General features: G+C 38.1%; 1 protein-coding gene across 1 annotated transcript; it reads right to left on the reverse strand.

Annotated features, from left to right (window-relative positions):
- Nucleotides 1-1492: 1492 nt before the first annotated feature.
- clptm1 (CLPTM1 regulator of GABA type A receptor forward trafficking) lies at nucleotides 1493-17265 on the reverse strand. Its single transcript, XM_067594810.1, has 14 exons — nucleotides 17115-17265; nucleotides 12711-12859; nucleotides 10627-10750; nucleotides 10246-10404; nucleotides 9985-10102; nucleotides 9794-9879; nucleotides 9292-9412; nucleotides 8900-9144; nucleotides 7164-7257; nucleotides 6876-7066; nucleotides 6593-6688; nucleotides 6273-6408; nucleotides 4721-4888; nucleotides 1493-2832 (listed from the first exon to the last, which is right to left on the reverse strand). The coding sequence occupies exons 1-14, from the start codon at nucleotides 17163-17165 to the stop codon at nucleotides 2651-2653; spliced, it is 1920 nt and encodes a 639-aa protein (XP_067450911.1). The 5' UTR covers nucleotides 17166-17265; the 3' UTR covers nucleotides 1493-2650.
- Nucleotides 17266-17884: the final 619 nt, after the last annotated feature.

Below are 17884 nucleotides of genomic sequence, written 5' to 3' on the forward strand. Positions count from 1 at the left end.
CAACTGCAGACCTGAAAACTAGAGCCGAGTGTCAACTATCCACTAAAACACGAGAGCAGAAAGTAATGTGTAAATCTCACAATGATCTTTCACAAGGTTCAGTTACACACAGGTGTCACCTGCTAGATGCATCCCTAGAGGGTCGATTAATCACTTAGTTGTCAACTATTAAATTAAACACCAACTATTTTGATAATTGATTAATCGGAGTCAGAGAGAGAAAGAGAAAAATGTCCAAATTCTTTGATTCCATCTTCTCAAATGTGAATATTTCCTGGTTTCTTTAGTCTTTTATGGCAGTAAACTGAATATCTTGTACAATATTTATAAACTCAGCAGCTCTTTTCTCTTAGAAAATATTTTTACTATGTTTACTGTATCTCACTTTTAATTATAAATCTTAGTTATCATATACCTGTCTTTTGTGGTAGATGTATTTTCCCTTCTGATTCTGATCTTTGGGTTGTTGACAAAACAAGACATTTGAAGACATCTTGAGCTTTGTGAAACAGTGATCGACATTTTTTCACCATTTTCTGACATTTTAAGGACCAAACAACTAATCCATTGATCAAGAAAATAATCATTAGTTGCAGCCTTAGTGTGAATGGTACCTAATTCTGCATTTTGGTCTCATGTCTCACAGCCCCCAGACCGATAACCAGACAAAACTGCCACTATTGTTTTGACAATAACAAAGAGTTGCTGACAGACTCTGAGATGAGCGCACAGGGACAAGGTGACTCAGCCACAGTCTGAGATCACATCAGATTATATATTCTAACATCCAAAGAGGGTGATTTCCAGGTTTAAAAAACTGATGTGTATAATTCTCACCATTACATAAACATTACTGTATCAACTTTGTGCGTTAATACAACTTGCTTTTCTGTCCACCTGTCAAGAGGTGTTAACCTTCCTCCTGTCAAATTTATTTCCAAAGTGACTTACGATCAAACTCAAGTAAAGCTGAAACAATCAGCTGTTCACTCAGTTGACAAAACCATCATCTGCAACTATTTCCATAAACCTTTGTCATTTTTTTTCAATAAAATGTTAGACATTTGCTGGCTCCAGCTTCTTGATTATGAGTATTTTCTGGTTTTCGTAGTTTTCTGTGATAGTAAACTTAATATATTTGGGTTTTGGACTGTTGGTCAGACAAATATGAAGAGATCAACTTGGGCTCGGGGAAACTTAGGGGCATTTTTCACAATTTTTTGACATTTCACAAACAAAACAATTGAGAAAATAATTGATAGAATAATCAAAATAATCGTCAGTTGCCTGAACTCAAGCACTCAGGGTGAAAGCATGAAGGCCTGCACACATTATAACATGCATGCTGCACAAGCACACATTAAACTGCATTTACTGCAATTCGCACAAAGTGAAACATTTAAGCTTTCATGCAAAAATATTGTTCTTGAACTCAGTGCACTAAGTAAAAGTTGAGGTTAAAATCAAATTTAAAAAAAGCTTTGCATAGACATTTTAAATCACACTTAAGTTTTACTATAAACATGAATGCTCAAAATTTAATATGTACCAACATGGAACCCTCTTAGTTTCAGGATTTACAGCACTCAAAATAAAAACAAGAGACACTGTAATTCTCCCAGCACACACCTGACTGTCTCCACTGCATATGTATGTTTGTGTATGTTTGTGTTTGTGTGTGTGTGTGTGTGTGTGTGTGTGTGTGTGTGTGTGTGTGTGTGTGTAAGTGTATGTATGTGTGTATGTGTGTCATGGTGATCTGGTTTGGAGTGTGAACGTGAAACACTTTGAAAATCAGAGATCCAGTTGAGGGGAGGGGGGGGGGGATAAAATTAGACTTACAAATTAGCTATTGCTAGACAGTTTTGACATCGGTATTATTAACATGACAAGCTGAGATTCTGTACAGTTTGAAGACATACAAAATAATTCTTCGGTGACTGAAAAACAAAAATTAAGTCATTGACAATATTAATATATTTATATTAATACCAACAAGGCTGTTATTTTTTCTGTTCAACTTCAGAACATTAACCATTTGTTTAAAATTGAGGGTAGTAGTCACTGTCCTTGTGGGTAGTGTCCTGCAGGGTTCATCCATCTCGTCTCCCCTTCTCAACGCCCCCCCTATGTCGTGGCTCAGGACCTTTCCAGTTTCCTCCAGCACTACTCACCATTTTACAGGCAATCCGAGACACGGTGCTCACATGGAATGAAAAGAAAAATTCACAAGGAATCTACACAAAGAACAAAAGTTGCACTTGGCCTCTTTCTTCCCTGTATATATATATATAAAAAAAAAATGTTGTATAACTGCAACCCGTTCCCCTCCCGACCTCTACGCCAAGACATTGTTACTCTCTGGAAATCATACAGAATACAGTACATCACGTTTTGTTTTACTTCACTTGAACTTCAAAACGAGAGGGCAGGGATGGGCGGGGAACAGAAATAAGAATTTACCAAGTCTACACTGAATATGATTCTCTGTGGATCCACACAGAAATCAGAGGGAACAGTTGAACTGCATTTTTTTTTTGTAGCGGCGTCCATGACGGCTAAACGACGACTACCCTCCCTGCCTAATTTCCACAAGTCCTCTTCGCCCCAGCAGTGAAAGCCAGGGAGGCAGATCAGGGCGTGGTCTCGCTTAATCGTTCTTCTTCTCCCCCTCTGGTTTGTCTGTGACGGCTGCGGCCGCGGCAGGAGCGGCGTCGGCTGCGTTTGTGTTGTCCGGGATGTGGTCTACTCCGCTGGTGCCAAACTCGTTGACCCTGTTGGGGTCGACCCGATAGATCCAGCGCTGGTAAAGGTAGATGAAGAACACGACATCTGCAGGAAAAGACACAGATGTTACTCCAATGAGAAACAAGATCAATTCAAATGCATTTTTCCCTAAATGGCTGTGAGCAATTAAACCTGCAGAACTTTTACATATAAACAAACGTCTGTTACATTCAAGTTCACACAATGCTGATTAAACCAATCACCAGATAAATCTCTCTGTACTTCACCCTATACAGAGTTTTTATATCTCATCATGACTGGGCGACATTCCCACGCTGACTATGTGGCCATTAATCGTGCGGCTCTTCTAGAGTTTCCAAATGTTATCAGATCGAATGGATCAAATTCTGATCGTGAAATGAGTCATTTCATTGGGGTGGTGTGTTGCTCAAAACAATTTAACCACCGTTTTACAGCCGCAACAGCAGGTTACAGCCAATGGTGTACTGGCTATCAAGCATACTGTTTTGGGACGTCCTCTCTGTGTGCCTGTCATTCCAGGCGCCCATGAGAGCATGCTTCATGCCCGTGTCAGGCAATCACAGCCAAGCGTCCCCCCTTTACTCTCACTGCCAGAAGGAGGAGAAAAAAGTACCAGCCTACTTTGTAGTGATCAAATCTAAGTCAAAACGGACAAGCAAGACTTAAATCGCTGGATGTAAAGACATTAGTGTGTCAACATGCGCTTCAGCGAGTTACTGTCAATAATTATCACATATTTATTTAACATAATGTACACGAGAAACCTCAACTAGATATCTCCTAGAGTAACACTATTACTTGGCCATGAATACATGTAACCAGATTTGGGGTTTTTTTGGCTTTACATGTGCAAAAATGTCAGACACTAACGTATTGTTGAGACAGTGGGGCAGCAGGATCAAAGGAAAGATCATTACATGTCGTAGTGCTGTTGGGACAAATCACTTCAAACAAGTCAAACAAAAAAAACAATACTGGTCTAAGTGCAGATTTTACAGTAGCCAGATGACACATTATCAATTTACCGGCATGACCTAATTTCTCCCAGTAAGCTGGGGTTTTTTTGTGTGTGTGCATGTAAACATACTGGCACGCTATGGTAATGATATCACCAACCTACGAATGAATTTCAAAACTGTTCCCACAAAGAAATAAAAATGTCATTTACCTGTTGTGAATACTTGTCTTTGTGAGTTAAACTGTCAATTATCAGCAACATAACAGCAAGAATGAACGTCTGTGTGAGCTTCACTGACCAGTGAGGAAAAGTGCACATTTATAACTGCCTTTAAGTCTGTGTGAGCTTTAAACTGTAACTGCTGTTGATCCATAGACATAAAGGAGAAGTAAAGCAGTAATTATGTGACTTCTGTAGGTTGTCTAAATATGACATGATGGACATTATGACTATTATACTGAAACAGTAACTCATTAATAAACTGGTGGGAGCATTAGTAAAATGGGTAAGATGTAGTGAGCTGACACTAGGTGGAGTCAGAGGACTAAATATAATGAGAAGAGTAGCGACAGACATAAACGCTGATGGTGATCAGTCAGTTGCTCTGTGGTTACAGGGAGTCACACATTCGGCTGTGACTGATCCACATTTCCATTAGTGCGAGTGTGTTAAAGTCAAAACACAAAGGCCAGAGAGAGAGGAGAGCCTTTTTTTGAAACAAACAACAAATCTGTCTGGTTTAACCGCCCACCTACTTTAAGCCGCTGAGAGATGAGTGGAATCTGAAACCACCTCCAGCAAAACACTTCAAACCTGAGCTCATCTTCATCTAGCTACACACTCAAAATGGCTCCTCTTGAATGATGGCAGAGGAAGTGAATATATTTAATTTCCACTGGTTGTTTCAGGTGATTCATTTACTCCCCCTGATCCAGGTAAAGTCATTTAAAAAAAAAAAGTAAAATATCAACATCTACATCGGGGAAGACGTACCATCTCTGAGGCATCCTATCCTGTACATCATGGGCATCTTGATGACAAAGGCAAACAGGTCATCAATAAAGGTATTGAGAGCCTTGTAGGTGAGCATCCTCCATGGGAGGTGGGCCACAGACTTCATTTTGTAGTTGATGAATAGCTGCGGCGTCATTGTAATGAAACCTAAAAAAAAAAAAAAAGAGAGAGAGAGAAAAGAAGTTAGATCAGTTCAATCCTATAAACAATTTTACACCACAGGCATTAAATTCGACAGTAGGTGACATAGCTGAGTGTGCTCTTATGAAAAGTCTATTTATACAATGCACATTAGCAGAGACTATTGGGAATTGGATACGTAACCATGATGCAAGTATGAAAACATTAGCTGTGTGTGTGTCCACTTAGAGACGGAGTAATTAAGAGAGACGATAATATCTCTGGCCTTTAAAAAAAATAGACCTGCATAAACACGATGTGTCAACAGAGACGACAGTAAGATTAATAAAAACAGGAACAGAATAAAGGTGAAGAATGAGTAGAGCGATTATCTTGATGAAGAAACGTCTCTTCGTGCTGCCTCATCTGTAATTATTATCCATGTTAACAAAATCTGTTATATAATTCATCTGAGTATTTAACAGCAGCCTTAAGTCACATTGTTTATATTTACTTTTTGACATAGTTATCTACTCGTCTCTTGAAAAAGATACATTTTCACTGATTCTCAATGAGACCGACAGCTGTCAGTGGTAATTGCTGATAATCTTTTTGAGATTTACTGAATTTATATGATGCTACATGTTTCTGGATCCATGTAAAGTAGCTTCGAAAGTGCTGATTATAATTCCTGTCCAGTACATTTGTTTTTTAATTTTGTGGCCTATTCAAAGATCAATCATGATTTGTAGGTTATTAACAAGATTATTTCCAGTAGGTTAACAACTCTTCTTCTATTGTTTGCCATTTTATTTATAGTTGTATCCTTTTTTCTTTTATAAGTAAAATATAAGTAAAAATACATGAAGTCCTGTTTGTAGTGGTGGAAACATTTACTCAAGCACTTAAGTACAACACTGAGATACTTGTACTATACTTAACTATTTCCATTTCATGCTACTGTATATTTCTACTCCATAACATTTCAGAGGGAAATATTATTGTACTTTCTACTCCACTACATTTATTTGACAGCTTTAGTTACTTAGTAGTTCAAACTAGCTCCACCTCCAGCAGCTACAACAGTAACATGCTGCTCTAACACTGATGCTTTAGTATTAATAATCTAATGATGTCATATATAATAATATGTCAGTCAGAGGGACAAAATGAGTACTTTAACTTTATTACTTAATCTACATTTTGCTGCTAATACTCAAGTGGGATTTTTCATGCATGCATTACTTGTAATCGAGTATTTTTACATTGCTGTATTAATACTTCTTCCACCTGTTTGTGTGACATCAGCCTTCAAGTTTTCAACACCTAACACAAAATACTGCTCTGTTTAACAGAAAACAAAAAAGGACACGGGAGTACTAGAGTAAATAAACACTTCAGACAAACTTACCAAAGGTTAACAAGAAGCCATAGAGCATGCTGAGTACCCATGAGTACCAGCCTTTGTGCTCTACATACAATAAACTGTAGACCGCATAGCAGCCAAACAGAGGGTAGAGCAGCCACGACAAGTACTTGAAGGCCATCTGTGCACAGAGTAAAGGAAGCAACAGTTAACTTGTTATCAGAAACTACAAGAATACATTTTCAATATTCCTTTTTGGTCCACTTGTATAAAACATGTCTATAATATTCTATTCATTTCGACAGAGTAATGTTTATTTTCTCCACGGGGAAACATATGGCCAGCTCAGCTGTGGTTTGACTTACATCGTCATAGACTTTGGTTGAAGACTCGACATATGTTGACTTGTCTTTGAATACCAATCTTGGGATTACTCCTGCGATTTTGTTCTCTCTGTCCAGCTAGAGAAAGATATAAATTGATGGTTGCTTGAATACAGTGGAAACAGGGTAACAAGATGCACACATGCAAAACGTGATGCACAAAAGACAAAAGAAACATTGCTAAGAGGGTATTCAAATATACTACAGAAAATTTAACACTGTTAAATATTGTTATACATGAAAAAAGAAAGTTGTTTTGACTTACTCTGACGTCCATGACCTTGGTGATTTTCCACAGGTCAATAAGAAGGCCGATGAAGACGCTGACCTGCACCACAAAGTTGGTCTCATTGTCGAGTATGTACAGCAGCACCACCAGTGACTGAAACACTCCAAAAATGATGGAGCGTACGGAGAGGCCTTCCAAAGACTGCCTGCTGTTCCAAAACTGGATATCTGAGGAGGAGAGGGAGGTGAGGAGTAGCTGAGGGCATCAAAAGATACAAGGGGAACAATTTTAGTTCTGAACACAGACCAGCTGTTGTGAACTTACCATTCTTGAAGGCAAGAAACTCAAAGATGCTGTGCACAATGGAGACGACAATGGTGAGTCCCAGGAGGTAGGGGTTGGTTTCCAGAAGGGCCACCTATACAAAGAAAAGTTTTTAACTTCAGTACAGAGGTAACACTGACAGGTTCTTTAAGTTTGATCAGAGAGTCCACAGGAGACACCAGCTGTTTATATACATATATCTATACATTACTATTGTGATACAGTGGCGAACACAAAGAATGGGGCCCCTATATAGGCTACTCTGCAATGTGTAATATACTGTAAGAAAAACACATATCACACAACACATCTGTGTAACCAAATAGCAGAAATGAACCTTATGCTACATGTTTTTTCACTGCATTATGAAGTGCTTTAAGTTTTATAGAAGTTCATGGACAGCTGAGATGTAATAACATTCAAATTTTTTCATAGTTGATACAAAAATGGACTGCGAGAAAGAAAAAGCAAAATGATTTTAAAAAAGAATAAATCCAGAACAGGATTAGAATTTAATTTATATTTAAAATATAACTAAATATTTCTAGAGAAACTCAATAATATCTCACTGTAAATAAATTTAAAATGTAGATAAAACAAATAATATTCCTGACATCAAAATATTGAGAGAAGTTTAGACAGAATGAAGAACACAGACATCAGTCAGTATCAGTCATTCATCCTGTCCTCTGTCCTCCTCCCTCTGATGCTGATGATTCACTGGGAGGAGCTGGCCTAAAGGGGAGCTGGTTTGTCTCAGCCAGCGGCTGTGTTTACAAGAATTTGCCAAATTTTAAGATATGTGACAAACTCATCTAAACAGTTAAGAATACATACAGACAGCTTTTGTTTTAGCTTGTTCGTAACAATTCACTATTAGCTGAGCTTGCGTGCTGTGGTTGTGTAAAACATAGCAGTGGTGGATGAGAGACTGCGGTCAAAGCAGATTCAAATTTCACTTTTTTACATGTTCATGCTTGTTGAACAGGTGTATTGATAAAGTACTGGAGGTTTTATTGCACTTACAGTAATGAACGTAGTTGTCACCAACAAATTATTTTCACTTCACCTGTGCTCTGCTGATCACTGACTTCACTCCGTGTGTGTGTGTGTGTGTGTGTGTGTGTGTGTGTGTGTGTGTGTAGGAGCTCAGCCCGACACAGAGAGCAGAGGAGAGACTGTAGCGTGACAATAAATTACACCAAAACATTAAAAAATACCAATAAAAGAACCGGTAATGTTGGAGCTTATCAATACTAGGTCTTTAATAATTTAGCCCCAGGGCCTGTTTAATACCGGTACCCATCCCTACAGAGAAATAAGTGCACATTAAATAAAACAGCCATACCTTTGATAATTTTGGAGAAAATAAGACATATAAATCAATGCATATACAACCACGGGAAGCTGGAACAAGCGTTGATGTCTGGAACAACAAGCATCTCTTTCCCTTGCCGTTTAATCATATACAAAGCAAAAAGCAGAGGTGTGGTGGCAGAGAGCTAGCAGTAAAAATAAATGGACTTTGACGGAACAAATAATTCACTTTTCACAGAAATCCACCTGGAGACAGAGCTTTTGCACTGATGTAGTTGCCAATTAATCGTCTGTCAATCAACTAGTCGATTAATTAGCTCAACTTAAAGGGGGCACAGGGAGAAAACCTGGGTCTACACCTGAATATACTCCCATTTCATCACTTCTACTTACATTCTCTGTGACCCTTGACCTCTTACCTTGACTGAATCTTGATCTTCATCAGACTGCTCGTACGTGTCCTCCGGCAGGAAGTTCCACGGTGAGCGAGCGTTCTGCGCAGCGTACAGCTGCCAGCGCCACAGGGACAGCGGGCAGTAAGTGAGGCGCAGCGGCAGCTTCGTCAGAGTCTCGTTGATTGGATAGTAGTCCTTCTGAAGGTTCCAGTAGTCATTGAAGTACACAATGGGGTAGTAGTCTCCACTTACTGCATCAAACTTCACATCTAGTGGTAGACAAATGTCAAAGATGGTTTGACACATGAACAACTTCAAAGAAAACAAGACTCATGATCTGAAACTTAACATTTGTTGTAGTTTTAAAATTAACAGCATTATAAACAAACAGTGATGAGGTGGGTGGAGGAACTTACGCTGATCTAGTGGTGGAGGGACGGAGCCTTTGACCCAGGCGGTGTGGTCGTCTACCATGTTGATGGTGAGGTTGGGGTGCCAATGAGAGATGATCTCCACTGGACCGTGGCTCTCTGCCCGCTGCGACATTTGAGAGACATTTGATTATAGGTGTCGGAGATGAGCCGCAAAACAACCTCTGCAAAGTCAGAATTAATGAAACTAACTGATGTTTTAGCTGCTGTAACAACTTTAGTTTCTATTGAAGTCAAACCGAACCATTATTAAACGTAACTAACTACATTAAATGGTTTTAAATGGGTTTTTGATTCTTTGATCATGGCTCCTCTCCAGAATTACCACATTATCTATGTCATCATATATTCAAGGTCATTATTTGAAATGCTCACTGTAATCAAATATATGAAGACAAAACTGGCAGGCTAAGTGGAAAATCTTTCTTATGCAAATCATTGATTAACTTAATGCCAAATAATGAAAAAATAAAATAAAAATATCAACCTTGATCATTTCGGGATCTGCTTCTGTCTCTCCTGTGAGCAGATTCTTGGTCTTCAGAAACTTTCTGCGCTTGAATTTATTCAGCACTATAAGAGTAAACAAGTCAAGTTTAACATTTTGGAAGGATCACAGAAATTATGACATTGTTATTCTTCTGTTGTGAGTTAACAATTCAAACCACATGTGCTTACTTCGTGTTGCATGAACTGTTGCCAGTCTGCGATACTGCCCCTTGCGTTTGGGGTCTGGGTGGAATCCACTTTTAGTGAAGTAGACGTGTATGTAAAGGGAACCGTTCTGCTGCACGTTCTACAAACACACACCAAACAGGAGGGAGTGTTTCAGATAAATACACGTTTACATCAAGTTCATTAACTTTGTCCCCAACATCTGTTCACCAACAACTGATCCTTCTCACCACCGCCCCCCCCCCCATCCTCAGTCATCCTCACCTCTGGGATGTCCATCTCCGTATACTGCTGGTAGCAGCCATCGCCGCTCTCCCCCGTGTTCCAGTCTCCATAGACCAGGTCCCTATGGAACCAGAACAGGGCATCTGTGTTGTTGAAGTCTGAGAACACCTCGTCCTGGGAGATATACACGTACAGGTCCTGCAGGCATGGTGAGAAAATAAAGGTGTTTATGACATTACAGACGCAGGGGAGAGCGAGCGAGCTGGTGTGACGGGGGGAATTAACTTTGGCTTTCTGTTCAAATACATCAGGGGCTTCATGTATGAGACGTGTTGAAGAATGAACAGCTTCAATTCAATTAAAAATCTGGCCATGCAGATAAAAGGACTGAGTGTTTATAAAGAGGGACAGGTGTAATACCATGAGGGTGTCCTTGGGGAAGAGGTTCCTGCTGGGTACTCTGGGTGCCCCGGCTGGCGTGTTGGGGTCAGGAGTGGACGGCCCTCGACGGAACCAGCTACTGATCGCCCAGATTATGAAGATTCTGGAGAAACACGTGTGAGAAGGTGAAAAGATTTAGTATATTAGGAATTAAAGTCAAAGATAAGTGCGGAAAAACAAATAAGAAAGAGAACAAAAAGAGAGGGAAGCACTTGGGGGGAAGAATTGGATTAATATTTAAATGTGTTTGTACATGAATGAACAAATGTTGGGTAAATTTGCATAAAAAGGTTCAAAAAGTGTTTTGCGTTTTCTCTTGAGATCTGAGGAGCTGCCACAAGAGAGTGAAACCGCAAGAAGGCTAATCTGATTAAACTGTATCCAGTCAGGCTGCATTACAGTCTGACTTTAGGCGCCTTTCTTGCATCATAAATCAGTCATAGGTCAAGGCAGACAAACATGAAGTGAAAGAACAATGCAGAGTACTGTGTAGCAACAAATGAAATATTGTGAAATATTCAGAAAAATATCAAGAACTGATACTGACTTTTTATCCGTTATTATTCTAATCTGCATTTGCGTGCTTGCATTTTCTGTGCTATATGAAAATAAAAAAAATCATGACAACTTAAAACATTCCCTTTAGACAAGATCTTGGTTTGTCATTCTTATTGAATTTTCATCTCTTTTTAACCAAAAACTCTGCCTATAAAGGCAAAGCTAGAGCTTCATAATGCTTTCTGCTCGACCTTGTGGTTCATGTAACAAACTAAATCAAATCAAATCAAAGTCCAGCAAACTGACCGCATCAAATTCATTCTTACATTTCTCTTTTATTTCAACAATTAACACCCAGACTCGAGGATACAAATAAGCTTAGAATGCCTTCAGATGCTTCTTGTAAGCACCTGCTTCCTGAGCTTGGGTGTTGTAAATGTGACATTGTTTCCTTAAGATTTTTTTTTTTTTTTTTTTTTTTTTTTTTTTTTTTTTTTTTTTTTAAATTGCAGCCCACATTTGTTCCTGGACCAATCCCAGAATCAGTCACACGAAGTGCTGCAGTTTAGGAATATATAGAGAACTGTTCTGCAATTTTTATTTGTGTGAACCAGCTGAGCAGTAATATGATTTGTTGTTATTGCATTCATGTCTCCTTTTTGAACACTGCAGCTGTTGGGAATAAGGATGCTACACATTTCCAGCACATGGTTTTTCCAAATCATGATACTAAAATGTGCTAAAATGCCAAAGACTTGTTAATGGAGCATGATCAAATAAATGTACCTTCCCTTTACATAAGCAGCTGCTATTTGGCTCTAACTGCTCGCCTTAGGCAGGAAAAAACAACTATTACTCAAATTAGGGTTCAAAAATAAACTTCATTGGTACAAGCTCAAAACATGCTGTGTTTTGTATGTAATCCAAATTCACTAAACATAACATTCAACTGTTAGGTCTACGTGAAGACTGAACCTACAAACACTTGAAAGCCACAACTAACAGCTGCCAACATACTTTTTTTTTGTCTTGATATATAAAGCAGCACACAGTGAATGACAGCGTAAATACAGTGGACAACATACTGAACAAGTAGACTAGAATTATTAAAAGATCTGTCACTTGTCAACGCCCAAAATCTAGCGAGAACAAATGTTCCCCTGTGACTGTACCAAATCAGAAATGGAAATCCATCAATAACAATTTGTCTGGCTTGTTTATGCAACAATGCGGGCAGAAGAAGATGAAGAAACATATTTTCAAAAGGCCTAATTTGGGTTAAAAATGGCAGATGGAGAAACACAGAAACTCTGCACAGAGTGAACTTTGTAAGAGCTAAGTGAACTTTAGCTGAGCGGTCACTCTCTGCACTAAAACCAGGATAAAATGTGTTAAATATTAATCACACTACTTTTATATTGATTGTGATGCCACCATGACACACCACATCATGCATTTTGTTTTGTTTTTTTTAAACCTCAGTGTCAGAATAAGCTTTTATCTCTGAGCTGACTCTCTGCTTGTCAAGTCAGCTATAAAAGACAAAAAGAGAGAGAGAGACGCACCTGAAGAGGACTCCTTTAATGACCTGCCATGCATTAGGTGCTTGTTGCTGCTGCTGTTGCTGCTGCTGCTGCTGCTGAGGGTCCTGTGCATTTCCAGCTGTCTGCACTGCTTGGCCGTCTGTTGTTGCAGCAGTTCCATTACTGCTCACCTAAAACCATAAATATACACACAAACATTCAGTCCAAGTGTCACAGTGATGAACTCTGCAGCGAAGGCAACATGTGATGAAGTATGTTAAACAACAATTTCACCCGCAGATTAAAAAAAAAAAAAAAAAGAGCCACTCAAGAACTCGTGAGTCAGATGTAGCCACTGTACTTTACTGTAACCGCAAAGTGGTGATATAATGCTATTATCTATACAGGACAGTACATAGTAACTGTATGTATGACGAGAACGGTTATCTATAGAGCTTCTGTTCCCTACAAACATAAGACACATCAAATATAGATTATCTTTCAAAAAAGTCACTAAAACAAAATCTGACGACTCCTGCATAGATGTTACTATTATTTATTGCAGTTTTGGAACATTTTTGATCATTTTCTATTTTCTTTTTGTTTCTATATTGATAATTTTTGTTTTTCACAGTTAAGTTTGTATTTACTACATTTTCAGAGTTATTTCACTCATTGTCTGATCTTTATATTCGGCTTGTTTTGCTCTTTCTTGATTTATTGCTCAATGTGATTTTAAATTGTTGTTTGTTTTACTGTCGCTATTGTTGTGTGGATCTCAGAAGACCAGAGACCACTTTGTGAAAGCTAACAGGGATCCAAATAAAGAATAAAGAGTGTACAGTCAATTTTTATGGATTAAATGTGAAGATGAGGTGACAAAAATACAATTCACCGCAGACTTTTATTATGTGGTGACCTCACATCATTGATTAATTATGCCTGACTTCTGTATTTGAAGCACTTCATTCACACAAATCAATCTGTCACTCCATGATTTGCTGAAGGGAGGTAATACTGACAAATTGCTTGTTTTCACAACTTTATAGTAGGACGACTGCAATGTAATGTTTGCTTGGCAAAAAAACACACAGATTTTTAAATAATCAATTAATCCTTTAAATAATGTATCAAGAAAACATGCAAAATCTTCTGTTGTTCCTGGATTTGCTGTTTTTCTGTTTTATATAATTGTAAATTGAATATATATAAAGACGTCACTTGGAGGTCTGGAAAACCTCTGAGGCATATTTTCCTATTTTCTGACATTTCAATAAAAAATATATTAGATTAATCAATAATGAAACAAAATTGTTTATTGCAGCCCTCAAATTATTACAAATTACAAGGCACCTAAACATGACAAATGCAGTGCAAACTGAGAAATAGACAAAAACCACAAGAGGCAGCTAGGTTTAATTTTTACGCAGACGATATTACCTGAATTCATCAATCTGTCAAAACTGATATTGACAGGCTATTGGCTAATTTAACTACCACAATCTAAAGGTCCAGTTTAAATTACTAAGGTCACATTCATGTGACCATCAGCGTGCATCTTTAAGACCATCTGTAATCTGTCGTTACTTTGCTCTTTAACGTGATTTCACCCTTCGAAGCTCCAGCGTGTCCGTGTTACCCCCCCACCCATCCAGCAAAGCCACATTCTATTCAAATGACACAATGGACAAGCACACGCCAAGTCATGAGACTCATTCACTATCTAAACATCTAATCTCCCCCCGTTGTCACCAACACAAGGGAGACAGGAGGTTTGCCTTTGCAAAACAATTACCACTTGAGGGTAAAAAAAAAAATGTTTTCTGTTTAACAGGTTATTATCATTTCTCAGGGTGACAAGCAGGCAGAGAATGAGTGTGAAGTGAAATTTTCAAGGTTTTGGGGTAAGCCACTAGCCCTGCGGTATCATAAACAGAACATTTCAAGGCCGTGAAGTGGCTCAAAATAGGGCTTTTCATCCTTGCTGCCATGTCCTGTTGTGTTAAAATAGAAGCGCCTCTATTATCAGAGAGACATGGATCTCTGTCTCCTGGAGGGATCAACATAATAACTGTCACACAGACAGATCACCAATATGTTCAACAACAGAAAACAGGTTATCTGTTCGAGGTTGAGATAATAAATTTACACACCTTGAACAAGGATTAACAATTAACCACCTACTCAGGGTGCAGGGTAAATGCTTTACACTGGATTGTCACAGGAAGAGGGCAAAAAGTTCAGGTAAGTGAATCGTTCACAGAGAAGTGGAGGCTGCTCTTTTAATGTTTATTACACATAGTGACAGTAACCTCTACAGCCGGACGAAAGTGATGCAATATTAAGCATATAAATAAGGATATAAAAGAAAGCAATGCAATATTAAGCAAATAAATAAGGATATAAAAGAAAGCAATGCAATATTAAGCAAATAAATAAGGATATAAAAGAAAGCGATGCAATATTAAGCATATAAATAAGGATATAAAAAGATATCTGTGGCATGTGTGTCAATTATTAATTCGTAAAAATGCTTTCAGTCTGTGCTAAAATAAAGATAGGCTACTTATTTGTTCACACTAAAGTCTCTTCACATTCAGAAAACATCTGAAATAAAAATCAAGAAGCTGCTACTTTACTACACCAATACTGAGCAGAACCAACACCTCTGCTTATATCTGGCTATTAACCACTTAGCAGTTTCCCTAAATTAAATACCACAGACACGTTTCTCAAATGATTCAGCACCAGTGGGCCTCGAGACCAACTGTCTCCTCTAAAATAGCGCATTTATCCTGACAGAGCTATTTTATTTTTAAAAAAGATACACTAATACATGCAGTACCCTTGTCCTAGTTTCTGCCACTTGTGTATTACCATTACATTTGAATCACTGAGCTAAGCATCCATTTTACTGAAGGATAAAGCCAAAAAAGAAAACATTTCACAACATTTAACCGTGAATCATGAAAGGTATTTTCAGAATCCTTAAAGACTAACTTTCTAAATAAAAACATATTATGTCTGCTGCTGCATGATAAAAAGAATCCTGTTTCCCCATGTTGCAAATATATTTTTTTATCAAAATGATGGCATCAACACACCATTTCTGTTTGGACTGCCAATGACCTGTGTCTGTGAAGAACAAATCTGTTATAGGCTAAAGCGGAATCAAAACAGTGTTCAGAATTAAAACATTACACTTTAATTTCTGGTAGGTTTATTAGACTTAATTTCAGCAGCATGCACTGTTCGAATAGTATAGTGCAACCATGGTTTTAATGACTCTCCTTGTGTGGGGGCAGTATCAGATCTAGCAAGGTTATATTACAATAACTGTGATTTATAGGAGCATTGTGTTCATTTTGTTATCTACAGTAGATTTGTAAAATAAAGGAAAATATGTTAAAGTTTTGATGTAAACTGTGAAAATCTAAATCTTTAGTTTTCACCAGGGGGCCGCTATTTGCCTACTACTGCTATAAAGGAAACTAAAGACAACAAAACCAAAATTAACAGTTAGTTCTTAAACAAGTAGTTGAATGACAAATTGCTGGTTAGTCATTTTGGTCATTGATTGGGTAAAAAATACCAAACATTTGCCATTGACAGCTTCATAATTCCCTTTCTTTTTCATATCAGTGTTTTGTATCATTACAAATTGGAGATTTTTTTAGACTGAAAAGGCAGACCAGTAGTTTGCCTCCAGACACTGATGATTCACTTTGACCTCTAGTAAACGGTGATTAGCATGTGTCACTCGGAAAAAGCAGAAATGTCCCTTTAACAGATATTGTTTTAACGATTTAAGAGGACATTTACATTACTAACCAAATTGGACGTTTACTAAACTGCTTCATCTAACTTGACGTGTCATTTGTAACAAGAACAACTGACAGGTTATTAATTTATGTGGTATTTGTGCGTTAAAAAATTAGCGTTGAAGCTGAAATGTCCCCCTGGAAAGGTTGTAAATTTTGAAAAAAAAAAAAAAAAAAGACAAGTGTAAAGATTGAACAGAGAGTAAGATATGTGTGAGACCTGCTTCAGACTGGCCTGGTTAGACGAGCCCAAGCTGCGTTGTTCAGGTTCAGGCCTTGTGATAGCTAACCGACACACTGCAGCAGTCAGCCGGCTCACACTTTCAGTCAACTAATTATCTTGTCACCGGTTGTATTATTGTGTGTCTCCAGGTGAGATTTAACCGTAAACGCCGCTCTCGCTCCCCTCATCTGCTCGCTGGCAGTCAGGATTTCTCAACACGTCGTCAGGAGGGGGTCGTTTTAAAAACCAACCGGCACTGACAACGTCACTCGGGCTCGTGTAACGAACGGTAACACGTTTAAACGTTAACGGTCACACACTCAACACTCACACAAACACACCGCTCTCCTAAACCCTAGCAATAGAAATTAAACACGGTCATACAGGTGTCATTCATTTTACCTCGCCGTTGCTCACGGTAGCTTTAGTTGCTTCGCTCTCCTGCGTCGCCATCTTTCCTTGTCTCTGTCACACACACCGCACACACACTGGTAGCTGGGAAACTGCGCTTCATCTCGCGAGAGGTCAGCTGCAGCGTCACCGGAGTGACGTACGGTGCGTCCCAAGCAAGGGAGTGATTGTAAAACTGCAGTTTTTGGTCGATTTGTATACTTAAGTTTTATGTGTTGGTTGAATATGATTGTATGGTTTGAACATGATAAAAAAAAAAAATAAAAGGTGAAAAGTATGTTAATATGTTGTTGTTTTTTATTCATTTAACTGTTTTTTAATATTTTCATTTTATGTTCTTCATGTATTTATGCTATTTAAATCTGATTTGTATGTGCTGCTACTGTTTACCTGAATGTTTGTATATTATCCTTTTGTTAATAAAGAAAAAGGAAAATTGCAATTCTATTTGATTAATTTGCTTACTATTTTGACCAAATTTTATATGCACAAATCCAAACTCTTAAGCAAAGAACCAAATTTTTCAGAGCTGACTGTCCATGACAAACAATATATTTGTTCAATATATAGAACGTATAAGTACTGTAAGCTTTACAAGATATTTAGCAAGATATTTAACTTTTTTATTATTATTAAAACCTTTGATTGATGTATTTGGTGTTATATTGTGTGGGTTGGATAGCAATATTACCTATATAATTCAACTGCTGATCATTCTTGGTAAATTCCACATCCATAAATCTAAATGTCTGGCTCCAAAC

Source organism: Thunnus thynnus, chromosome 7 (genome assembly GCF_963924715.1).
Source record: "Thunnus thynnus chromosome 7, fThuThy2.1, whole genome shotgun sequence".
Classification (NCBI taxonomy): Eukaryota; Metazoa; Chordata; class Actinopteri; order Scombriformes; family Scombridae; genus Thunnus; species Thunnus thynnus.